General features: G+C 42.5%; 2 protein-coding genes across 3 annotated transcripts in view; both read right to left on the bottom strand.

The window, feature by feature from the left end:
* The window catches only part of LOC120572641 (zinc finger protein 271-like), a 51,243-nt gene extending 34,239 nt beyond the window's left edge, over positions 1-17,004 (bottom strand). Inside the window, exon 1 of the mRNA XM_039821958.1 lies at positions 16,895-17,004. The gene's annotated coding sequence lies outside the window, so the exon portion shown is untranslated. The remainder of the gene's footprint in view (positions 1-16,894) is intronic.
* A 3,699-nt stretch (positions 17,005-20,703) lies between these two features.
* The window catches only part of LOC120572817 (zinc finger protein 239-like), a 38,424-nt gene continuing 31,970 nt past the window's right edge, over positions 20,704-27,157 (bottom strand). For both annotated transcript variants that reach the window (XM_039822278.1, XM_039822279.1), the window contains exon 3: positions 20,704-22,675. In XM_039822278.1, the coding sequence (XP_039678212.1) occupies positions 21,809-22,675 (867 nt within the window). In that variant the 3' untranslated portion in view covers positions 20,704-21,808. The remainder of the gene's footprint in view (positions 22,676-27,157) is intronic.

A 27,157-nucleotide genomic window follows, 5' to 3' on the forward strand; every position in this document is an offset into this window, starting at 1 on the left:
TCGCTGTCTCCTCCTGTCTGGCATGTGTAAGATAAGACGGGTTCAAATTTAGTGGAGCAAAAGTGCTCCTGATTTGTTTAATAAACATTTGGAACAGAATGCACCTAATGAAATATCTTAAAGGAACAGACAATCTTTAGGCCATGAGAGAAGAAGAGAATGAGAGCGATCCCAAGGCTAGCGCGCAACTTCGCTATCTTCTCGGAGACAGGAAGTCTGAGTGATATCCAACCGATTGGACCGACCGGTGCAGTCAAAAAGACTCTGGCTTTTTGAGCCAGAGTAGAATCGGTTGCATCTTTTCCTACACTATTCATAAATATTGTGTTATAACTTATCTACTTCACTAACTAGACCACTAGACTAACTGTTTATTGACTCTTACACCATCTCAGCAGTGATATTTACTCTCTGTTCATGTATATTGCACATCCATCGTCTTACTTACACCTCACTACGTGCCGGAATTTGTAATGCCCACTTATTCTGCACTTTATGTAGCATATTGTATTCTGTGTTCTTGTACTGTATTGAATGTGAAACTATTTGTTGTCTTGCACGCCTACGCTTTTCTTGGCCAGGTCACCGTTGCAAATGAGAACCTGTTTGGAGAAAACAGCATTGGATATTAACAAACTGAATAAAACTAAAACAACCGCACAATTAAGTTGAGGGAAAAAATACTGCCATAACGGTGGCTCTTCAGTGTCTACCCTTCACAATAAAAGCCCAGCTTAAATTCACTCAGAGCATTTCGCTTACAGGAAACTCAATAAAAAGCTATTTTTGCCGACACTAGATATCAAACAAAGCACAATTATAATTTCCAGTATCCTAGAACAACTGGTTTTAAGTTGGGCTTCTGGCAATGTAAGATATATTTAATTATTTGACGTATTGTATTTTTTTAGAGAGCTGTCCTCCTGTCTCACTCAGACTCGGTTGTGTAATAACATTACCGCTGTCAAAATACCTCCGCAATAAATCCATACTTTACCGTAACTTTATAACCATCAATCTACTAAGCCTGTTTGGAAATGAACACGTCTGCTGTAGTGATAAAACTAGGAGACAGCACCGCCGTCATTAAACGCTGACTGTGGCGATATCATCATGCAATATCGTTGAGGAAAAAGACAAAACTAAAAGGTAGTTTTAGGCTAGCAGCAGCAACACCTGACGTGGCGCTGCTGCTGCTAGCCTTGTCCCATAAACATAACTATATACTGATCTGATTCAGCAGTATTGACGGAAAAAACGGCTACAGAATATTTAGTTCTGTATTGACAGGTGCAATATTTGAAAATCGCTAATTATTATATTATTTTTTTAATTACATTTATATCTGCATTTATGTAAAAACCTAAAGACTTTCAAACATCAAAATGTCATTTATTAATATGTATTTGTGTCTAAACGATATAAACATCTTTTCATATTCTATTTTGCCTGGAAATGCTTCCAACAAGCTGGCATGTCGCGTGAAAAATAGGCGTCGGTATTTCGAGCATGCACGCGTTTGAGACGTGCGTGTCACGCAGGCAGTGTGCGAGCTCTAACCTGTTACCATGGGAGCCGAAATAAAAATGGACACGCCACGCAGCCAGTGTGCAGGAGCCCTGACAGTTTCAGACAGCTTTAATGCTCTAAAATGGGTCGACACGTTCTACCAACAGTAAGGTCGCTTTCACACCTGAGCAGTTTGGTCCGTTTAGAACTCACCCTGGAGCGTTGGGTCTGATAGTCCGGTTGGTTTGGGCTGGTGTGAAAGCCTCGGTTCTCTTCCAAGTAAACTAGAGTTCGGTGCACTTCAGGTGAGAAAGCAATCTGACCCAAATACAGGAAGTGAACCAAAACTGAGCATTTACTAGCCTGAAGTTTCAACCCTGCACACAATTTACAGACTTATATCTGATTTAAGTTATATCTATGTAATACGTGTGTGCAGGTTAGTTCCCCCAACAAATGTGATTGCCTGAATCTCGTTTCTCAGCAAGCAATGGATTTAAAGGTCCAATATGTAATATTTGTACTGTAATAAATCCAAAAATGACACCAATGCCTCATCAGATATTAAGGAAACATGTTAAACTGAAATACTATCTTTTCTGACAACAATGCTAATGTCAGTATTTTTTCTTTTTGAAATTTACATTCCGTGACGGAATTTATGTTTATGTTTTGGTCTGTGTGTTGTTATCAACGGCCCAGTTTGACAGGCAGGCCGGGTTGCCAGATATACCTGTAAAAACTAGGGGTGCACCGATCCGATATTTGGATCGGGTATCGGCCCCGATATTGACAAAATAGCTGGATCGGTGGATCGGAAAAATGAACAGATCCACTGGCCGATCCAGTTTTTTTTTTTTTTCACTCCGTCGCAGCACTGGGACCTCTGTTAACTGCGTACCCTTCTCACTCATGGTAGTAACTTCATAACAACAATTAATAACCCAAAACTAACTCTCTTTAAAGGGATAAAACATCAAAGCATATAACAATTTGAGACTTAAACAGTTTCTAACACTAATAATTTTACATTTACAAATGTAGCTACACCGCCGAATGGCATGCTGGGTAACATTACAGCTGCTAGACTAGCTAGCCAGGTAGCATAACAGTCTGTTAAGCTGGGAGAGGCTCCGGTCGCTACTGCACATTCAAGAACCGAGAAGTAAGTTAGCTAGAGGATGACGAAAGACCGGAGATGCACCAGAACAACGTGTGCTCAAGAGAGGAGCAGTGTGTTGTTCCCAAGTTTTTTGTTTCTAACAAATCGGACATAATTTAGCCGCTGTTGTTGTCCGTCGCTCTAACGTTACTCGGCTGTGCTAACGTTAAAGACGTGTCAAGCATGCAGCGGAGCAACATTATGAACGCAATCCACCTCCGGTCCCGCTACAGACCGTTGAGAAAGACGGGTTCAGAGCAATGATTAAAACACTGGATTTAAGATGTCTCGCCTCGCTGAAATACGTCCGCCAACCTGCTAACATTATTCAAACAGCGAAGGAGGCTGACAGTGGAGCTCCGTTCAGTCCCCCACTACAACAACACTACATCCTAACTTACCTGTGGCCAAGGTAGTGGTTATACAACTAGCTTACAACGATTTTGTTTTGAAAGGTTTTTGTTAAAGTTGTTTGTATGTGTATTCATTCGATTTGAGTTTATTTTACTACTTTGCAGTTTGTACAATACAAATAGTTTAGCTTCTGTAACTGTTTCATGGATTCTCCTTCATATAAAGTTATTGTATAATGTCGTGGAGCCAAACCCTTTAGTAATAACAGCTTTTAGTAAACATGATGACATAACATGTTTTTGAGATATTCTATGTACTCCTGACAGTAGAATAAGCCATTATAAACCTATATAAAGGTGGCCCATTACTGATGGCCCATTATTATTTATTTAAATTTATTTTAAGAAGTTTGATTACATTATATTTTCGATTTGAATGCACAGTTGTTTTTTAAATAACAAATAAGAATTCAATACTTTACATCTATGTTATTTTGTCTTAGTTAGGAAAGTAATGTTTAGTTAGTAAGGTCTGGTGCCTTTACTCTCTTCCATATGGTGGAAGGAAGGTATAAGGTGGAAGGTATACAGTTTATTATTAATTCAGCGACGGTATCGGATCGGTATCGGGTATCGACAGATACACAAAGCCCTGGCATCGGTATCGGTATCGGGACTGAAAAAGTCGGATCGGTGCATCCCTAGTAAAAACGTAAACCCAGCGCGCTACAGCTGTAACGGTAGTACAGCCATGAAAGCAGCAAACAAACAAACAGGATCAACAGAGATAAATTCTACATGACATAAAAAAAAGAAAACAGCATGTTTCTAACAATTGCGTGACCAGAGACGCAACAACCCCCTGGTAAATATTGGAGATGTATTTGAAAGATGGAGACAGCTTAGATCCCAAAAGGACGCAGAGTTGGCTTATTTTCTCCTGAACAGGTAAGCATTAGCTTCAGGCTAATTTATCACAGCTACTAGGGACGGGCATTTTTTGTCATTTAAACATTTGTGTACTCTGCTAACGTTACCGGGAGGACCAGGCAAGCAGCCCATGGCTGTTTACAATGTGTAGCCTCTTCAGCGGCTGGAGCCGACAACGGTGAGTTATTTTAAGCCACGAGAGGGGGGCTGTAAATCGGAAAGAGGGGACTGTGAGTTTGCAGTGTGTTTAGCGATTGTTGCCGTAATTCTAAGCCAATGAAGTGTGTTCCGTCGGCAAGGTAGCTAGTGGTATTTTTAGCGTTTCGTATTGTAATTCTAATTCGAGGAAGTGTGCCTGACTGGCGTGTGGAGAGGACAGTGAGGTTGTTGTGTTTTTAGCGGTTCATACTGTAATTTTAAGCCGAAAAAGTGTGTCTGTCAGTTGGTTACAGAGCTCCGCGTGAGCACGGGCTTTTATGACTGTCAATATAGCCAGCATCTACCGTTAGCTACTCCGCTGTGCTGTGGAGTAATGTCTGGCTATGTGAGAAAAGCGTCTAGCAACATTGTTGTGAATGCTGCGGTCTCAGCCTGGCAACCCCCGTGAACTTTGAGTCTGAGCAGGAGGGGGCGGGGGAAACGACTCTCCAGTATTTTGAATTGGTAGTGCAGTAACTATTTTAACCGCTAGCTGCCAGTATTACATACAATATTACATATTGCACCTTTAATTCACAGCGTTTACCTACATTTGTCTCAACACAAACGCAAAAGCTACAACACAAATACAAAAGCTTAAACACAAATACAGAAGCTACAACACAAATACAGAAGCTACAACACAAACACAGAAGCTACAACACAAATACAGAAGCAACAACACAAATACAGAAGCTACAACACAAACACAGAAGCTACAACACAAATGCAAAAGCTACAACACAAACACAGAAGCTACAACACAAACACAGAACGCCACATGGCGACGTTCTTTCATTCAGGAGGGGAAACAACAGATACACACACAGGTTATTAATCAGCTTTATTATATTCAGTGGTGGACTGTAACGGAGTACATTTACTCAAGTACTGTACTTAACTTGAGATACTTTTACTTTACTTGATTATTAAATAATGTACAGCACGAAATAATTAAAATAATGGAGAAATAACAGAAGATGTTGATCTACTTTCCTATCAGACTCCATTTAAAAACAGTCATTTTTAAATACACTTCAACTATAATTGACAGAAACAAAATAAAACCATCAAAAGTATATTGACTCTTTGTTAATTTGCAAGACAACAGCTTCAATTTTGTTTATTTATTTCAATTACATAATGTACATTTATTACTCATGTTTTTTGATTGCTTCGCTTAAGTAAGTGTCAAAGTTTTGCAAAGAGGAAATGAGGTTGTAGAGGTGAGAAATTCCTCACAGCAACGGAGGATTTCCAACGAGACAGAGCATGCTTGTTGTCCTTTGAGATGAGCACTCACACACTGTTTTCTTCCATTGTAAATGCAGGCAGAGGCTGATTAAACTGGCTGTTACCAACCTGACCTGACATCTCACATAGGTCACATACGCAGACCTGGCTCATCTCGAACAAGCCTCATAACAGGACCTCCAGAGATCCCCAACAAATCTAATCATCATAATTAAATGAAGAAATACGAACATCTCCTATTACTCTGATTAACCAGATAAACTGACATGCTGTTGGAACAATAAACATTTTATTTACAAATTAATAATTTGCTCTCAAATCTGCAATTGTGTAAATCATATTTTTTATACTGGTGTAAGATATTAAATGATATTGAATCACATCATGACTCAGTCTTAAAACAGTGTTCATGCCGAGAAGGCCAAATACAACAGCTCAACAAAAATTGATAATGGAAACAGTTTGAAATGAGAGCAGCAACCCTGACAGAAAGAGCGTAATTGACATAGATAGATATAGAAAGAAGACTTCACATCTGTCAGACCTATTTAAGTCTTCAGCATGCACCGTGTCATTTCATACAACAGTCTTCTGAGTACAGTATCAATACTCGACTCAAATGAAGCAGCTACTGTTTTATGGCAACAGACCACGCAATGCATCATGGGATTGTAGTTTTTCTAAACTTTTATTGAAATCCAGGGCAAAATACAACAAGGCAACAGTGGCATCAAGTGATGAAACTAGAAAACAGCAACACAAAATAAATGGGAAAAAAAGACTAAATGGAGAGCCTTTGGGATCACGTTGGAGCCTGCTTGAGATGCTCGAACACTATCACTGCAGAACTTTGCAATTTTCTACAAGTCTGACATGTGTGAATTTTTTTGTGAATTCCCGAGCATCATAAGCCCTTAAAAAATTTTATTCTATCTATCCTTTTAGATTCAAGCCAGCAATGCAGTGTAGTGTCAGCCTTTCAGCATCCAGCATTCACACAGCAATTTTTCAGAAATTGCAATTTCTAGTTTCCATGTTCCTTTACCCATTCATTTAACACAAATAAAATAACGTACAACATGGTAATAGCTAGGGTTGCACGCAGTGTTGTAATGTAAGTTAATGTACTCAAGTAGAATTTCACGTATCTGTACTTTACTTTGTTATTTATATTTCCAGAAACTTTTGCTTTTAGTCCACTACATTTCCCCTGAGCATCTTAATTACTCGTTACTACAAAATAAAATCAAAAGTAATGTGTCACACTGGAAATAAAAGCAGGTTTGGCGAATCATTGCTGCTAGATTGCAAGTTCATGCTCCATTCCTGTTGGTGATGTGATGTCTGTTTGTTGCCAAGCAGCAAAAAAAACAACAACAACGACCGTAGGTCAAAACTGAAGAGGAGGAGGACGCATAATGACATGGAAGCACCTGCTGCAGGCTCTGTTGCCATAGTAACAGATGATGAACACCCCGACGACAGTGGTGATGAAGATAACATTACACACCTTTGGCCATAATCCAAAGTTTTTTTTTTTACTTTTACTTCTAATACTTAAGTACATTTAATATCAGAAAATTACTTTTGATCTTTAGGGACTGTTTATTTAAGGGGCTACCGGAGGAGTTTTGGGATCTTTAGTCAAAATAGACTTGACCCATCCATCCATCGTCTGCTTATCCGGTGTCGGGTCGCGGGGGGAGAAGCTCCAGCAGCAGACCCCAAACTTCCCTTTCCCGAGCCACATTAACCAGCTCTGAATGGGGGATCCCGAGGCGTTCCCAGGCCAGGTTGGAGATATAATCCCTCGCCATTGACCTAAATTGCTTCTCAATTTCCGCCGTAGCGAGTAGTATAAAGAAATGGGGGATTGAGTAAGGGGGTAGGTTGGGGTGGCAGATGGGTAAAACACAGGACTTTCACCCGGAGAGCCGGGTTCGCGTGCGACGATTTTTGTGCCGTTTCAGCCGTTTTTATTTTAATAGGCCTTACCCAATGTTTCTTTCCTAAACCCAACCATTTATTGTGTTCCTAAGCGTGTTTTTGTCGTTATTTTCCGTGTTTTTGTCACTGTTTTGTTACTAAAGCCATTCCCTGTGTTAGACGTGAAGACGTTGTTCTCGCTATAGTACGTCGCGTTCTCGCGATAACACGCAACGTGGCGAGGCCATGTGGTGGGTATGTTTACATCAGCTGTATACAGCATAGGCATACACGTGGATAGCTGAAAATGCGTACAATAACATAGCCATTTTGCTTTATGAAAGTGGCGTGTATATTTACGCAAAGTCATGATGCCATGTTGTGCACGGGCTTGGTTAGGGTCGGGCTTCATTTATTGGGCCCGACTTTCTAGTGGGAGGCAGGCGGCGCCTGGCTACAGCCGTGCGTAACAAGAAATGACAGCTTCATGTAGAGCCTATAGGTTTTTCCAGTGGACATTTAAAGCCACAGCTCCCCGCTTCAAAACAAACGCAAACGCACAGTTACCGGCAGTGTCTGGCCGCCCCGGACCACGCCACACACTATGCCGAGCGAGCTTTAAGAGTCATGGGGAAAGGGTCAGGCGTGGTGTATCATGGTGGTGGGGGATGGTGCGATTTTTGTTGGGTCATGCCATGAGTTTGAGCGTCTCAAGTCCCTCAAAAATGCTAATGTCCAGCAGGAAAATAATAATTATCCTTTCAAAAACAATTAGGTTCCTCGCACATTTAGTAGCAGGGACCATTAATAACTAGAGACTATGTATGAGGCAGACAAAAACAACAATGGGAACACATCTGTAATAAATTATTAAAAGTAAGTAATCATTAAAACAAACTGAATCAGGAGAAACAGCCTCTGACAGACTTAACAGGACCATCTCTTCAAAGGGAGGGAGCGTAATATGTAGTCACAGCCACAATAACATACATGCTGTTCAGAAGATGAAGTTACTGCTGGTCAGCCTTCAATGTGGAGAGAAGCTCAGAATATAACAGAGTTATCAGGGTATGAGGAGGAGACAGGAGGAAACAGCTTGGCTCTGAAACATGTTCACAACGAGGCAGTGTGAATGCGCTGGTGTCTTTTAAGGGTACTACTATCAGAAAACATTTTCCCACATTGTTCACACCAATATGGCTTCTCTCCAGTGTGAATGCGCTGGTGGACTTTAAGGTAACTACTATTAGAAAACGTTTTCCCACATTGTTCACACCAATATGGCTTCTCTCCAGTGTGAATGCGCTGGTGTCTTTTAAGGTTACTACTATGAGAAAAAGTCTTCCCACATCGATCACACCAGTACGGTTTCACTCCAGTGTGAACAAGTCGGTGGTCTTCAACTTCTCTTTTAGTGGTGAAAGCTTTCTCACATATATCACAGCTGTGAGGTTTGTCTCCAGTGTGAATGCGTTGGTGACGTGTAAGGCTAGTCTGTTGTGTGAAAGCTACCCCACATTGATCACAGATGTATGGCTTCTCTCCAGAGTGAATGAATTGATGTATTTTTAGGTGATGCCGTCGTGTGAAAGCTGCCCCACATTGATCACAGCTGTACGGCTTCTCTCCAGTGTGAATGCGTTGATGTCTTTTTAGGTGACTCTGTTGTATGAAAGTTGTCCCACATTCATCACAGCTGTACGGTTTCTCTCCAGTGTGAACTCTCTGATGAATCTTTAAATACGTTGATGTTGTGAAGGATTTGTCACAGTGCTGACATTTGAGTCCCTCTCTTCCTCTCAGTTTCTATAGCAACAGACAAACACAGAGAGAGAGTTAGTGAAAAACCTTCTTTGAAGCCTAGACATACTCTCACGTACACAATTTTCAATATCATTACGGCTGAAATGATTCCTCATGCAACTCGAATAATTCGATTACTAAAATATATCGATGCAAAATGATTTGCCTCGAAGCTTCGTTCAACCATTGTTACCAACGGTGTATCGTTCACGCTGTTTCTGCACAGATAATTATTAGTGTCACAGACCAGGTTGACGCTGCAGGTGACACATGCCATGAAGACTGGCAGCGTAAATAGCGAGGGGCTAAGAGAAGAGACAGAAAGTGTCCAAAGTTTGGAATCAGTTTAAACGTAATTAAAACAAAAACTCTGTACAGTGTGTCTACTGCAGAATCAACTAGCTTACCACAATAATAGTACGACGTCAATGCTTCAGCATCTCAACAGAAAACATTAACTCCACGTCTAACTTAATCATCCATTCAGATTCGTATGGACGATGAAACTACACCAAACACAACAACTACCAAAAACAAAGAAAAGAAAATACGTAGTGGTGACCACAATTTGATCTAAAGAGCCGACTTGTTGACTATCCCTTCGGAAAACAGCTGATTGTAACGCACCATTTTCTCATCACGGAGAAACAGCTGATCAAGGATCTAGTGTAACAGAGCTTTGTGAAATTGTAATCAAATATATAAATGAAAATAGGTTGAGTATAACTAATATTTACATATAGTCGTATACACACACACACACACACACACACACACACACACACACACACACACACACACACACACACACACACACACACACACACACATATCAGTCTCAGGTTGAAACTTGTAGTTTAGAAAGTTAAGTGGCACAATTTAAAAACTGGAACATGAAAACCGCACAGACGCGGGTCCCGTAAAATATGACAGCTACAATCAAATCGGAAAATAGCGTTGGGCACACTGACTTTGATGAATTCACCGTTTATCAGACCCCAGATGAGACAAGAAGCTAACGTTAGCAAACGCTGTGGTCCCTCTACCTCCCCGCTGCAGCAGGAGACGCCGTATTAAAAAAATAATAGACATCACGCTGTATTCAGCAACAGTAACTAAGGAGGGCGGGGCTTAGCGAAGGGTCAATTATGACTAGGCCTGTCGCGATAGTCAATAAATCGAGTTATCGCATGATAAGAAAAAATGAGCTCGATAATTTTTCCGGCCGCGATAATTTCCGTTTGCATGCTTGTTTATTTTCCTCGTTTCTCCCTCTCTCTCTCTCTACCAAAGAGACTGGAGGACCACTCTCGGTTCCTTAGCGTACCAGGTTGAACCCTCTTGTCAGGCGCATGGTCTTTGTGTGGGCGGTAGGCTACTCCAGGCGGAGAGGCGCGAGAGTTGGAGCAGGGTTTCCTGCAGCACTTTGCAAAGGTAACCCCCAAAAAGCAAAGAATATATATGAGCGATATCCACCGTGTTACTCGGCCGTCCCGTTTCTCGTTTCATTCCAAACCACACAGCTGACAACCTGCAGGTGGAGACTGTGGAGACGGGCTCGGACATACACGCCGCGCGGGACTCTTCAGTCTCAAAGCGGTTTCAGGAAAGTGGCTCCATGTGTCCGGCAATGCACCGAACATTAACGGTACAAGCCTACAGCTGTCCGCGGACGGAGTGTGGAAAGTGTGTGTTTGTGTGTGTGTGTGTGTTGTGTGTCGGCCCGCCCCACCGAAGCTCCGACCTGCAGAGGAGTAGAAGCCGCACCTTTGCCAAAATGAAGGCTGAAAAACAGAACTATTTTGGTACATTTACTCCGCGCGTGGCAGCTAGCCATACATTTAGATTTTTATTTTTTATTATATATTATTTAAATGTAATATTTAGTGTTAAATAATTGTAAAATGTAGTACAGAGTCTCTAGTCTGAGAACTTACGTGTCACAAACGGCAATTCCACAACTGTAGCCTACATCAGCGTGAAAGACGACATACCAAAAGAGATCAAAGACATATTGTGGATATTTAAAATGTCTTCCAGTTCCAGTGTTAAATATTCTTTAGAAATAAAAGTGTATTGATCTTTGAAAAGGTGTACCTGTAGTAGTAGTAGTAGTAGTAGTAGTAGTAGTAGTATTAGGCCTATTATTTGGACATTATCATTATATTAGATGCAAATGGTCTCTCGATGACAATATTATCGTTTATCGCAATAATTTCTGGGACAATTTATCGTCCAGCAAAATTTGTTATCGTGACAGGCCTAATTATGACATACAGTTCAGGTTGGGTACCGTTTGGATTTTTACGATTCCTATGCCGAATCGGTACTTTTAAAACGATTCTGATTCCTAAACCAAATCTTGAAAAACGACATAAAAGAAAGGCTTTTTTATGGAGTTTTTTTTTATTTAAATTTAACAATATATTAACGTTTTAAAGTACTTAAATATATACTAAGTAAACCTAAGTCATCTAACACATAACTACAATAATTTAACAAATAATAGTTACACTATTAACAAGTAACAACAAAATAAATGTTGAGTTGGTATGTCAACCAGCTTCATACTTTAGCAGTTCTTTTGCAGAAAAATGACCATATTTGCGTTCTCTCGCAAGATACTACACCTCTGACTTATGACATGTCCTGCACAGGAGAAAACTCTCTCAGATGGTTTCCAAGAGGCCTGTAGACACCAAGGTAGGAGTTTGAAAGGGCAGACAATTTGGGGAGGCTGTCCTGCCTCCCCCACCACCAGGCTACAGGCTCTTGCCCTGAATGATAAACTAGCAGAGCCCATCCATCCATCCATCCATCTTCGTCCGCTTATCCGGTGTTGGGTCGCGGGGGGAGCAGCTCCAGCAGGGGACCCCAAACTTCCCTTTCCCGAGCAACATTAACCAGCTCCGACTGGGGGATCCCGAGGCGTTCCCAGGCCAGGTTGGAGATATAATCCCTCCACCTAGTCCTGGGTCTTCCCCGAGGCCTCCTCCCAGCTGGACGTGCCTGGAACACCTCCCTAGGGAGGCGCCCAGGGGGCATCCTTACCAGATGCCCGAACCACCTCAACTGGCTCCTTTCGACGCAAAGGAGCAGCGGCTCTACTCCGAGCTCCTCACGGATGACTGAGCTTCTCACCCTATCTCTAAGGGAGACGCCAGCCACCCTCCTGAGGAAACCCATTTCGGCCGCTTGTACCCTGGATCTCGTTCTTTCGGTCATGACCCAGCCTTCATGACCATAGGTGAGGGTAGGAACGAAAACTGACCGGTAGATCGAGAGCTTTGCCTTCTGGCTCAGCTCTCTTTTCGTCACAACGGTGCGATAGATGGAATGTAATACCGCACCCGCTACCGATTCTCCACCAACTCCCTCGCCCATTGTCCCCTCACTCCCGAACAAAACCCCAAGGTACTTGAACTCCTTCACTTGGGGTAAGGACTCATTCCCTACCCGGAGAAGGCATTCCATTCGGTTTCCTGCTGAGAACCATGGCCTCCGATTTAGAGGTGCTGATCCTCATCCCAACCGCTTTACACTTGGCTGCGAACCGATCCAGTGAGTGCTGAAGGTCGCAGGCCGATGATGCCATCAGGACCACATCATCTGCAAAAGCAGCGACGAGATCCCCAGCCCACCGAACTGCAACCCCTCCCCACCCCGACTACGCCGATATCCTGTCCATAAATATTACAAACAGGATTGGTGACAAAGCGCGCCTTGGCGGAGGCCAACCCTCACCTGAAACGAAGTCCGACTTACTGCCGAGAACCCGGACACAGCTCTCACTTTGGTGCGTACAGAGTGGATGGCCCTGAGTAGAGACCCCTCACCCCATACTCCCGCAGCACCTCCCACAGTATCTCCCGGGGGACCCGGTCATACGCCTTCTCCAAATCCACAAAACACATGTAGACCGGTTGGGCATACTCCCAGGCCCCCTCCAGGGTCCTTGCGAGAGTGAAGAGCTGGTCCGTTGTTCCACGACCAGGACGGAATCCGCATTGTTCCTCCTCAACCTGAGGTTCGACTATCGGCCGAACCCTCCTTTCCAGCACCTTGGAGTAGACTTTACCAGGGGAGGCTGAGAAGTGTGATACCCCTGTAATTGGCACACACCCTCTGGTCCCCTTTTTAAAAAGGGGGGGAACCACCACCCCAGTCTGCCACTCCTTTGGCACTGTTCCAGACTTCCACGCAATGTTGAAGAGACGTGTCAACCAGGACAGCCCCTCCACACCCAGAGCCTTGAGCATTTCTGGACCGGATGTCATCAATCCCCGGGGCTTTGCCACTGTGGAGTTGTTTGACTACATCAGTGACTTCCGCCCGAGAATCGACGACAATCCCCCGTCATCCTCCAGCTCTGCCTCTAACATAGAGGCGTATTAGTCGGATTCAGGAGTTCCTCAAAATGCTCCTTCCACCGCCCTATTACCTCCTCAGTTGAGGTCAACAGTGTCCCATCCTTACTGTACACAGCTTGGATGGTTCCCCTCCCCCTCCGGAGGTGGAGCGAACAGTTTTCCAGAAGCACTTTGGTGCCGACCGAGAAGTCCTTCTCCATGTCTTCTCCAAACTTCTCCCACACCCGCTGCTTTGCCTCTTTCACGGCAGAGGCTGCAGCCCGCCGGGGCTGCCGGTACCCTGCAACTGCCTCCGGAGTCCTCTGGGATAACATATCCCGGAAAGACTCCTTCAGTCGGACGGCTTCCCTGACCACCGGTGTCCACCACGGTGTTCGTGGGTTACCGCCCCTTGAGGCACCTAAGACCCTAAGACCACAGCTCCTCCGCGCAGCTTCAGCAATGGAAACTTTGAACATTGTCCTGCGGGTTCAATGCCCCTAGCCTCCACAGGGATGCAAAGGCTCCGCCCGGAGGTGCGAGTTCAAAGTCCGCTGGACAGGGGCCTCCTCCAGACGTTCCCAATTTACCCGCACTACACGTTTGGGCTTACCAGGTCTGTCCAGAGTCTTCCCCACCCCTGACCCAACTCACCACCAGATGGTGATCGGTTGACAGCTCTGCCCTCTCTTCACCCGAGTGTCAAAACATACGGCCTCAGATCAGATGAAACGATTATAAAATCGATCATTGACCTTCGGCCTAGGGTGCTCTGGTACCAGGTACACTTATGAGCATCCCTATGTTCGAACATGGTGTTCGTTATAGACAATCCATGACTAGCACAGAAGTCCAACAACAAACAACCACTCTGGTTTAGATCGGGGACGCCGTTCCTCCCAATCACGCCTCTCCGAGTTGTCTCCATCATTGCCCACGTGCGTTGAAGTCCCCAGCAGAACAATGGAGTCCCCACTGGCGCCCCCATGCAGGACTCCACTGAAGGTCTCCAAGAAGGCCGAATACTCCGAACTCCTGTTTGGTGCATATGCACAAACAACAGTCAGAGTTTTCCCCCCACCACCCACCCGGCGTAAGGGAGGCGACCCTCTCGTCCACCGGGGTAAACTCCAACGTAGCGGCGCTCAGCCGGGGGCTTGTTAGTATCCCCACACCCGCCCGGCGCCGCACACCCTGAGCAACTCCGGAGAAGAAAAGAGTCCAACCCCTGTCCAGGAGTACGGTTCCAGAACCGAGACTGTGCGTAGAGGTAAGCCCCACCAGATGAACTAGCAGAGCAAGTGTAATATGTTTACTAGCAGTGTTGGGCAAGTTACTTCCAAAATCTAATACATTATAGATTACTAGTTACTGTCATTTGAGAGTAATTAGTTATATTACAATATTAATGTCTCTGAATTGTAATGCGTTACACTACTTTTGAGTAACTTTCACCAAAATAACAGCGGAAGTTTGACTTGGCAGCTAGCTTGTGAATTTCACCACTGGATCAATAAAGTCTCATCTTTATCCACTTTTATACATCTCAGATTATTCATAATATTTTGTATAATTAATATGAATATGCAAAGTAACTAAAGCTATAAAAAAATAGATAGCCTAAGTAAAACGTACAATAGGCAAGTAGGAGAAAATGAAAATACTCAATTAAAAGTACCATACAGTTATATTGAAGTACGGCATTGTTGTAAAATGTTTGTTTAAAGCACTTGAATAAGAAATTCATGTTGTTTAGTTTAAAACAGTCTAAAGGAAATTGTCAATTATAGTGTGATTAAAACTCATTATTTACAGTGTTTGATTTACAGCTGATATTTGAAAAGGTACACAACCTTATTTGTTTAACAGTAATTTAGTTTTACTGCGAACCGTCACAGGAAGTGCTTTTATTTTGAAGTAGCCTACACAGAAGTTGTCGGTTGTGTACCTTGTGTACTCTTGCTAGCTTACTGAGATGCAACTGTTATGCATGTTGTTGATGCAACAAATACTGTCTATGGATGCAACCTATGGGTGCAACATGTCCGTCAAGCTAAGTTGCTCACTTTCTTGTTTGTAAAACTGCAACTGTAATAATTATTACCGTTCATGACAGAAACATATTGAACAGTAAATGGTCACAGTAAAAGACAAGCGTTTTTGGTCATCAAGCCATTCCACTACAGGCTCTCCACGGCTGATAAACTGCAATGATTTACCTGTAGGCAAACATTAATTCCCGACATGTATAAATCTGTCAGCGGCTCGGACACACAGCTGCCAGAGCTGACGTACCGTCAGCTGTTGGGACACAGATGTTATGAAATAATACTCACAGCTTTTTTTCCTGTGAACAAATGCTTAGCGGTGTTGGGAAATTCTTAAAAATGTTGCGTTAAAATGCGTTGTAACTCGCGTTACTGAGATTGTAACGGGTAATAATATTACCGAAATTGAATTAGTAATGCGTTATATTACTGCGTTACAGCAAAAAGGAATACATTACTGTAATTGCGTTACTTTTGTAACTCGTGACTACAGAGGGAAAATATTTCAGTCAGAACCGAAATTCACGGTCTAATCCTGTCCGAATACTACCGTTTTGCGTAAGAACCGCTTTGTTTCGGTACCCAACACTACATACAGTATATTAAATTTTTTGGCAAAAACATTTACCCCAAAATTATTATTTTTTTATTTTTTTAAACTACATGTATTAAAAAGACATGTTATAATTGAGTTTGGAGACACATTTTGTAGTATCTCTTTTCGGTGTTGTAGTTTGTAGACGGTCCCTAAACAATCTCTTACTCCAGGTTGGAGGATGGCTCGTTTTGATGGAAATGAGTTTGTAGCTCAATGTTTACCTTACTACGATAGGAAAGGTGCGTCGTTTATGATTTAATAACATTTCGTTACAGAGTAATTGATCCCGGAAGTTCGAATCTTTGAATATCTTTCTAACTTTACTATCTGAGCACGTCACGTCGCCGCCATATTGGAGCAGTAAACTGCCGTTTTTCTGGATAAATACGCTTTCTTAACGTTTCTCAACTGGTTTCATCGGTTCATTTTTATATTGAAGTGTTTATGATCTCAAGTCTGCAGTTAATGAGGCTCTCCACAGTTCGCCTATTATCGTGTTTGTTCGGCAACTTGTTTGGTTTAGTTTTGGAGGGAAATGTAGCATCGTTTGTTCCGCGCGCTCTCTCGGGAACAAAGCGAACAAGACACTACGCATTTAGTTAGTTTGAGTGTCTACAAGATGGAAGCAGGAGACGCGGAGACATCTAAACACGCCTTTCCTTTCTCCACGTCTGATCTCTAACAACAGAATGAACAGACGATACACGGAGCCTCGAGCCTCTTCCGCGTGTGTTTAGTATCGTTGTTGTGTCCTGAACACTGACCTGAACATCGGTGGTATCAGAGTCCGAGCCTGCTGCTTGTCTTCTGAGGACCTTGTTGCTCCGCTGCTCCGGGTTCTGGTCAGAGGTCTGGTCCTCCATTCCTCGCTTTGTCTCTGAAATCCAGCAGCTCTCCTCTGTGGCTGCTCGCTCTGTTGTGTGCGAATTCAGTCTGTCCGCTGCAAATCTCGCAGCTTCTCGCGGTCACAACCACGTACTAAACCACGCCCCCCTTAGTTACCGTTGCTACAATAACAAGACCGCCAGAGATCCCCAACACATCTAATCATGATAATTAAATGAAGAAATCCCAACATCTCCTGTTACTCTGTGATTAACCAGATAAACTGACATGATGTTGGAACAATAAACATTTTATCTACAAATGAATTATTTGCTATCAAATCTACTATTGTGTAAATAATATGTTTTATACTGGTGTAAGATATTAAATGATATTGAATCCAATCACATCATGACTCAGTCTTAAAACAGTGTTCATGCTGAGAACGCCAAATACAACAGCTCAACAAATATTGATGATGGAAACAGTTTGAAATGAGAGCGTCTCTTTGTTGAAAACAAGTCTCAGATTATGAAAGACATGTCTTCCGCTTTTTTCAAAAGGCAGCCTTGGACACCCCCCTACACTTTAAAAAAAATCTTAAAAAACGATTAAAAATGTTTATAAAAATTTAAAGTTTTAAAGTTTTGGGTCTAGTTGATGACCCAACACACACACACACACACACACACACACACACACATATATACATATATATATATATATGTATATGTCATAGTGGGGGGTCTGGGTGTCCTCCCCAGGGATGTTTTGATCATCGACGACTACGTTTCTTATTCAGATACACTTGTATGCACCAATCTACAGTGGAAATACCTTTATTTAGCCTATGTTAAGAAGAAAAACACAGATACAAATACAAAATATATATAAAAAATATAAGTATATTGTTGCGTGCCAATTAGGCATTTTAAGTGGGTGTATGGAATTCCTGGAGGGTTTCTTAGTGGGTATACTGTGTATAACTACACCACACATTGTAAGCATTTTGATTTCTTTTCCCACCAGACTCCATTTAAGGTAATTTTATCATTTTTAAACACACTTCAATTATAACTGACAGAAACAAAATAAAACTACCAAAGTAGTTTTATTGTGGTTCATCTTTCCACTGTTCCAACAATCACCACTCTGGTTTGGTTGAAAAAAAACCTTAATTCACCCATTTACATGTGGATATATGCTGGCTCTATACATGCTAAAAGTCCTGATTATTTACATGGAGTCTGGTGGAGATATGCTGGCTCTATACACGCTAAAAGTCCTGATTATTTCCATGGAGTCTGGTGGAGTTTGGTGATGATGATTTCTTGGCTGTTTCATGTTAAACTAAAAGGATCTTACTCTTTAACTAAAAGGTCTATCTCTGTAGGGATCCTTTCCATAATGTTGTCAGACACATAATCTGAGTCTGTCAGCGGCAAAAACAGAACTTTTAGTAGACATTTCGTTAAATTTTAATTAGGAGTTTGAAGGGGTGATAGAATGATTATATAGGGTATTTTACACTGTTCCTTAAGGTCTCCTAATGGGGTATGTAACATTGGTTGGGCTGAAAACTGCCCGAATGCCATTTTATTAGGCCCTTAACTACCCTGTGAATATGGCTCTATTTGGAACAAGAGCTTTTCTTCCAAATATGGTATGCTAATGAATATTCAGAATGAGCTACGTGCTGATTGGTTTGAGCAAACTACATAGGAAACACATGGGAGACCGACAAGCGGTCTCACTGCAAAGTTATACATTGTTTGCGGGCTATTACGTTATTAAAATTCATTTCTCGGAGACTTTTTTAGGGAGAAATCAACTATATAAAGCTCAAATATGGGGGGTTTTACGACAATTGATGGCTTATTGCAAATTTGGTAAGACTGTGTGTCGGAGTTCAGCTGCCGGTGCTGCCTGTGTTGCTGCCTCACTGCCCGGCCTGCCTTCCTCCACAGACCCCGGCCTGCAGCTCCCCTCTTCCTACTAGCTAAATGGCCCGTGTGTGAGTGATAGCGCTGCAGCGAAGCTTGTTACACCAGCAATCTCTTACAACAGTTCCGTTAATCTAGAGCTTGGCTGTCAGCTGCCGGCATAACTAGAGTAGCTATATTTACAGTTTGAATTTTTCCGCCACTTATATCTGTAAAGGTCTTAAAGCTAACAACGGTGTCCGATTTCAAGTTAATGAATTTTTGTGAAGATTAGGGGTTTCGTTATCTAGCTATGACTGTCCCTTCATGCTAGCTATGTGTAGCTACAAATAACGGATAGTTAGCTTCATTTTCGGCATAAATAAAGTATATTTACAGTTTGAATTTCATCACGCCACTTATACAACATCTCCCTAAATGTCTTATAAAGCTAGCAACGGTGTCCGATTTCAAGTTAATGACTTTTTGTGAACAGTGGGGGTTTCGTTAGCTATGACTGTCCCTTCAATCCTAGCTATGTGTAGCTAGCTAGCTACAAATCACGGATAGTTAGCTTCTTTTCGCGTTATTTGTTTATATTTCAGTTTGAATTTCGTCCCGCCCACTTATACAACATCTCCCTAAATGTCTTATAAAACTAACAATGGTGTCCGATTTCAAGTTAATGAATTTTTTGGAACAGTGGGGGTTTTAGTTAGCTATGACTGTCCCTTCAATCCTAGCTATGTGTAGCTAGCTAGCTACAAATCACGGATAGTTAGCTTCATTTTGCGCAAAATTTGTGTATATTTGCAGTTTGAATTTCGTCACGCCACTTATACAACATCTCCCTCAAGGTCTTATAAAAAAACAACGGTGATGAATATTTGTGAATTTCAGAGGAATTCTAAGAGGAGCTAGCTCTCATTGATAGAGCTACATCCAGCCGCAGGCTCTATCAATGAGACTCAGGGACAAGCGGCGTTTATTTCCCCAATCGTTTGTTTAAATAACTCAACACATTATAATTACACACATTAAAAGATTAACTGGAACCTGTGGTAAGAGAATGCTGGCGTAACAAGCTCGCTGACCGCGCTCTCACTCACACACACCGTGCATTTAGCTAGCAGGAAGAGGAAGGAGCTGCAGGTCCTGGAGCTCTGTCAGGGCCCGGCGTTTAGTAGTCCATTATCCAAAACCCGGTGACTTTGGCGCCGGTATGGAGTGCTGTGGGCTGCCAGTCGTGTAGGGAGCTCCAAGTACCTCAGAGCAGGCCGGGGGTGTGTGAAGGAAGGCAGGTTGCGGCGAGGCAACAATGCGCAGCACCGGCTGAATTCCGGCACACATTCGGACAAAATTTGGAATTAGCCATCCATTTTCGTAAAACGGTCCATATTTGAGCCTTACATAGTTGATTTCTCGCATAAAACAGTTTCAGAAGTGAATTTTGTAATGGAATAGCAGAGATCTGCGCGACCTAGATTCGGAAGACTACCTGATCTCAGGTCAGTTGTGTAGCCTATGTAAATGTTGGGGCGTGACCGTTCTCTTAAGGTTCCGGATTTTGAGATGCTTGCGCAAGCAACTAGCTTTGTTGGGATTCGCCCGTTTTCAGCGGCAGTTTCAAAATATGAGATTTTCATAGCAAAGGGGTGTCAGTGGGACTTTGAGCTTCTATGTATGTCCTATTTACCCACCGAACTGTCGTTATTCAACTATGACAGGGTAAAATCGGTTTTGCATTCTATCACCCCTTTAAACAAAGACACATCAGGAGAGTAACTAACAAATCAAGTCACAAATAATGAGCATGTGGCCTTGTTTTATTTCTTTTATTGTGCTGCAACAGTTAGCTTTCTATTTTCTGACTTTTTATTACATCATCAGCGTTTTTGCTTTTTGTCTGAAACAAACCTCAACAGATTTAAAACCACATTCCGTCACAGAGAATACAAACAGTGAATTCAAAATGTCAAACAAAGATTATTGAATGAAAAGTCCACAAAGGAAGAAAATAGAATAACTATGAAACAACAATAACTATGAGAGAGCACACAATTCAAAATGGCCAACTTCCAGTTGGGCGGAGCTAATGAGAGTAAATTGGACAAATGTCCGTGATGATGAGAGGAATATTTGTACCAAATTGTGTGAATATTGGGGCATATATGTCCAAATTAGTCTCACAATGCTCAGGGGTTTTGATTTGTGCGCCAACCATCTTGGAGTTTTCGAGTGTATAAAGGGCGAGCCCAAATGTGATATCAAATCAATATAATTGCTAAATCTAACAAGCCTGCAACATGTTCTTAAATTATCTATCCTTTTAGAATCAAGCCAGCAATGCAATGTAGCGTCAGCCTTTCAGCATCCAGCATTCACACCGCAATTTTTCAGAAATTGCAGTTTCTAGTTTCCATATGTTCCTTTACCCATGAATTTAACACAACGAACATAACACCATACAACATGGTAATAGCTAGGGTTGAAAATATGCAAAATGCCATGAGTTTCAGCATCCCAAGCCCCTTAAAAATGCTAATGCACAGCAAGAAAATAATAATTATCCTTTCGCAAACAATTAGGTTCCTCGCACGTTTAGTAGCAGGGACTATTGATAACTAGAGACTATGTGTGAGGCAGACAAAAACAACAATGGGAACACATCTGTAACAAAGCATTATCAGTAAGTAATCATTGAAACAAACTGAATCAGCAGAAACTGCCTCTGACAGACTTCTAACAGGACTATCTCTTCAAAGGGAGGGAGCGTAATATGTAGTCGTAGCCACAATAACATACATGCTGTTAAGAAGATAAAGTTACTGCTGGTCAGCATTCAATGTGGAGAGAAGATCAGAATATAACAACAGAGTTATCAGGGTATGAGGAGGAAACTGGAGGAAATAGATTGGCTCTGAAACATGTTCACAACGAGGCAGTGTGAATGCGCTGGTGTCTTTTAAGGCTACTACTATTAGAAAACGTTTTCCCACATTGTTCACACCAATATGGCTTTTCTCCAGTGTGAATGCGCTGGTGGACTTTAAGGTGACTACTATTAGAAAACGTTTTCCCACATTCACACCAGTACGGCTTCTCTCCAGTGTGAATGCGCTGGTGGACTTTAAGGTGACCACTATTAGAAAACGTTTTCCCACATTGTTCACACCAGTACGGCTTCTCTCCAGTGTGAATGCGCTGGTGACATTTAAGGTGACTACTCTGAGAAAAAGTCTTCCCACATCGATCACACCAGTACGGTTTCACTCCAGTGTGAACAAGTCGGTGGATTTCAACATCTCTTTTAGTGGTGAAAGCTTTCTCACATATATCACAGCTGTGAGGTTTGTCTCCAGTGTGAATGCGTTGGTGAGATGTAAGGTTACTCTGCAGTGTGAAAGCTGCCCCACACTGATCACAGTTGTACAGCTTCTCTCCAGTGTGAATGCGTTGATGTGTTTTTAGGGAACTCTGTTGTGTGAAAGCTGCCCCACATTGATCACAGCTGTATGGCTTCTCTCCAGTGTGAATGCGTTGATGTGTTTTTAGGGAACTCTGTTGTGAGAAAGCTGCGCCACATTGATCACAGCTGTCTGGCTTCTCTCCAGTGTGAAGGCGTTGATGTGTTTTTAGGTGACTCTGTTGTGTGAAAGCTGCCCCACATTGATCACAGCTGTGCAGATTCTCTCCAGTGTGAACTCTCTGATGAATCTTTAAATACGTTGACGTTGTGAAGGATTTGTCACAGTGCTGACAGTGGTGACGTTTGAGTCCTTCTGTCCCTCTCTGTTTCTATAGCAACGGACAAACAGAGAGAGAGAGAGAGAGTTAGTGAACAACCTTTTTTGAAGCCTAGACATGCTCTCACACAATTTTCACTCTTTATACAATCATCTTATGTCAAAATGAAGGAAAATGTGTGCTGGTTGCAGACAATGTTACTATGGAAAAAGGTCCGATGACATGGTGCTCTTTGGATGCTTTTATATAGGCCTTAGTGGTCCCCTAATACTGTATCTGAAGTCTCTTTCCCGAAATTCAGCTTTGGTGCAGAATTACAGCCACTAGAGCCAGTCCCACAATGAGCTTTCCTCAGAACATGCCATTTCTGTGCCTGTAGCTATTGAGGAGGAGAGAGGGAGGGGCAAGGTGGAGGGTGGGGGTGTGGCCTTGACCAACTGCCACTTTTCTCGTTTGAGAGCCATGATGTCTCTCTCTCATGGGTTGGCCAAATTCTCTGGGCGGGCAAAGCAGAGAAAGGGGAGGTAACCTCGCTTGTTAGGACCTCATAACAAGCAAGATTCCAGAACAGCTCATCTGAGCTTTCATTTTCTCAAAGGCAGTGCAGGATACCCAGGGCTGGGTTTACACCTATCACCATTTCAAGCCAATTGGCGATCATAGGCAGGCTGGGGGAACTCATATTAATGTTAAAAAACCTCATAAAGTGAAATTTTCATGCCATGGGACCTTTAAACTTTCAAATCCCATTCAAACTTTTTGATACACTTACGTGTATGTCAAAATGGAGGAAAGGCTGTTCCGGTTGCTGACATGTTACTAATTTTTATTAATTTTCTTGAATTTTATACATCCCAAATTTATGATTTACATTGTTAGAAATCACTACACACAGGCCTGAAACACACACACACACATGCTCAGAACCTATTCATGCATAAGTGGAGAGACTTTTTTTAAGATTATTTTTTGGGGCATTTTTAGGCCTTTATTGACAGGACAGCTGAAGAAATGAAAGGGGAGAGAGGGGGAATGACAAGCAGCAAAGGGCCGCAGTCAAACTTGGGCCCACTGCTCTACCAACGGGGCTATCCGGGCATCCATAATTTGACTCAATTTCTAAGCTAACATTAGAGCAGTGTTGCACCACATGGAGTCCACTCATGCTTTGGACCTCCAGTAGCGTTTGCAGCAACTCAAACCCAGCCAAACCGGAGCTGCTGCCTGCCCTGCTCCTTTGCTGGCAGCTAGCTAGTAATATTAGCATACATCGCGGTCCCTCCGCAGGACAGCAGCTCCGCTCTGGCTGGGTAGCTGCAGCCGCACCTTGAACCCAGTTGTAGCTGCAGCAACTGCTGTCCGCTCTACTCCCGGCGAAGTAGTCTCTGCTGGGAACGCTAATAATACTAGCTAGCTAGCTAGCCAAGCCAGCTTCCCAAGTTCTGCGTTCAAATGCTGTCATGATGTAATCATTTCAAAACGAACGCTCAAAAGTAGCCTAGTAATGTTAAACATGGCTGGGAACAGGGGCGGATCTACAGGGTGGCAGCTGACCCCTAACTTTGGTGTTCAAAAAACTGTGCTTGTAGAAACAAACTGCCACTACGTCCACAACCTTCTTAAAACATTAGAACAAACAACTCATTTATATTAATTATTAATAAATAATGTAGATGTAATCTTAGCCCCCTGCCCCTCAAATACTTAGCTACGTCCCTGCATTAAACCTGCACAGCGTCATTCACACACAGTGAGTCTGCTGCGGGACGGTGGGCCTGCATCCCGGCAAAAACTGGAGCGACTGAGCTGCTCCCCGAGCCTCTGAAGGTGAAGTCAGTTTCCTCAGGTGAAGTTTTAACACGTTTAATTTAAAGTTACATTTGTAATAAATGTAATGTACGCTGAAGGCCAGTCAGCTTCAACAACAGCACATCTATTACGTTAGCCAAAAGTCAAATTGCTCCCTCGTGATTTCTAAGAGCTCTCTGCCCTTTGATTAGTTTCGATTTTAGTAAAGACAAGAACAGCATAATACAAAATATTACAAACTGGCATGTTAGAATTCATAACATTTATAGAGGTGTTGTATGTGATTAGTTAAGGAGTTCTATAAAATTCACTTCCTCTCACATATCACGGCAATAAGGCTGCACAAATTAAACCAGGTGACATCCTTTACTGTCAAACTGGGACAACAACAAACACAATGGGATTATGAAGGCCAGAGTAGCTGGAGATATTAGCTAAAGTCTAAAAGTGGGGATATTGCCAGCCAAGAAAATTCTGAGTAGTGCACAGCAGGCACGGCGCCAGGATTCCAGTTTTGGATGGGCCAGACCAATTGTGGGTGGGCCTTAAATTAAAAACATTATCAAATCCCTGTATCCCATATACTGTTATATTATATATATTATATGTGCTTACATAATAAAGATTGTAATAGCTTAATGCTATTTATATGTTGTTGCATTGTAAAAAGTTTCGGTGCAAAGGACGGACCTATCCGCGATCGCTCTCCTTGGTTCTGCCCAAAAGAAGAGCGCTTTGGAATCTCCATTACGCACCATACCTGGCTGTGCTATAGTGCATCTCTCCTAACCTCAGGCCTATAGACTGTAAAAGTGGTCAGGAATCTAATATTTCCCCAAAATATATTTTAGTTCTGCTCGTATAACATGAGGCCGAATATTTCACAATTCTTTCTTTGTTTTAAGTTTTCAACAATATACAAATCCACACCACTGCCCGACAGTTTCAATCAATACTCGGCCACAGAACGTGTTCATTGACGTCATCTGTCATGTAAAACAAGACTCAAGTTATTTCCTTAATTTAGTGTGATGATTCATGTTATAAACATGTTTAACAAAAATAAATAAATCACATTAACAAGCCCTAAAGCGTTATTGGCCATAACAAGAGAAAACCATGAGGGAAAAACAACTTGACAACAGTAACAAGCTGTTATAGAAATAGAACTGCGCATGCAGCTCTGTAGCGGGTTATGAATTGATTATTTTAATCCATATATCTCATATAACGACATAATACAATACAGGCAGAGTAGCCACATACCTTACTGTTATCCTCTGGCCGTCCTACACAATTAAACTCCCTAAAGAAGAAGTGACCGGATACTTTAGCACTGGTTGAGTTGCGGGCTCATCCATGGAAGACCGATCCACAGGGCTATATCCATAGGGGCTATATCATCCACTCGCGAGGCAGAGGTAAAGGCATTAGCACCGGCTCTGGTCGCGCTGGCAGCGCTAGCCGTGCTAGCCGTGCTAACCGTGCTAGCATTCTGCGGTGGCCGAGACAAAGATGTGCTAGGCGTTGTGGATCTCAGCTCTCCTTCATCTCCTGGTTGCAGCGATGACTCTGAGACCGTTCATGCACGTTTAAGGTACCTAAACAACGACTGTTGCAACCTTGTCCTTTACTGGAAATGATTTTCACACTCTCAGATCACTGGGAGCTAGCCTAGCATACCGACAAGCTACATCCGATCCGAACCTCACTGTCTGCTGAACTTGCGCAGAAACATAAAAATAGACATGACCAGTTTTTTTAAATTGTTTTTGAAAACTAAACATTTAGACAATTTTAGCACAAATTATAAGATTATTTGCCGATTTTTAAAGGTCCAATATGTAATATTTGTACTGTAATAAATCCAAAAATGACACAAATGCCTCATCAGATATTAAGGAAACTGAAATACTATCTTTTCTGACAACAATGCTAATGTCAGTATTTTTTCTTTTTGAAAATTTTTGTTTATGTTTTGATCTGTGTGTTGTTATCAACGGCCTAGTTTAGCAGGCAGGCCGGGTTGCCAGATATACCTGTAAAAACGTAAACCCAGCACGCTACAGCTGTAACGGTAGTACAGCCATGAAAGCAGCAAACAAACAAACAGGATCAACGGAGATGGACATAAAAAAAAGAAAACAGCATGTTTCTAACAGTTGCGTGACCAGAGACGTAACAACCCCCTGGTAAATATTGGAGATGTATTTGAAAGATGGAGACAGCTTATATCCCAAAAGGACGCGGAGTTGGCTTATTTTCTCCTGAACAGGTAAGCATTAGCTTCAGGCTAATTTATCACAGTTACTAGGGACGGGCTTTTTTTGTCATTTCAACATTTGTGTACTCACATTGAATTATATAGCTAGAGTACCCGAGTTGGTTACTCGCAAAAACAATTGAGACATAGCCAGTAAAGTGATCCTGACTGGTTCTGGCTAACGCCGCCATGCTAACCCTGCTAACCCTGCTAACTGCTAACGTTACCGGGGAGACCAGGCAAGCAGCCCATGGCTGTTTACAACGTGTAGGCCAGCGGCTGGAGCCGACAACGGTAAGTTATTTTAAGCCACGAGAGGGGGGCTGAAAATCGGGAAGAGAGGACTGTGAGTTTGCAGTGTGTTTAGCGATTGTTGCCGTAATTCTAAGCCAATGAAGTGTGTTCCGTCGGTAAGGTAGTGGTATTTTTAGCGTTTCGTATTGTAATTCTAAGTCGAGGAA

Source organism: Perca fluviatilis, chromosome 14 (genome assembly GCF_010015445.1).
Source record: "Perca fluviatilis chromosome 14, GENO_Pfluv_1.0, whole genome shotgun sequence".
Lineage (NCBI taxonomy): Eukaryota > Metazoa > Chordata > Actinopteri > Perciformes > Percidae > Perca > Perca fluviatilis.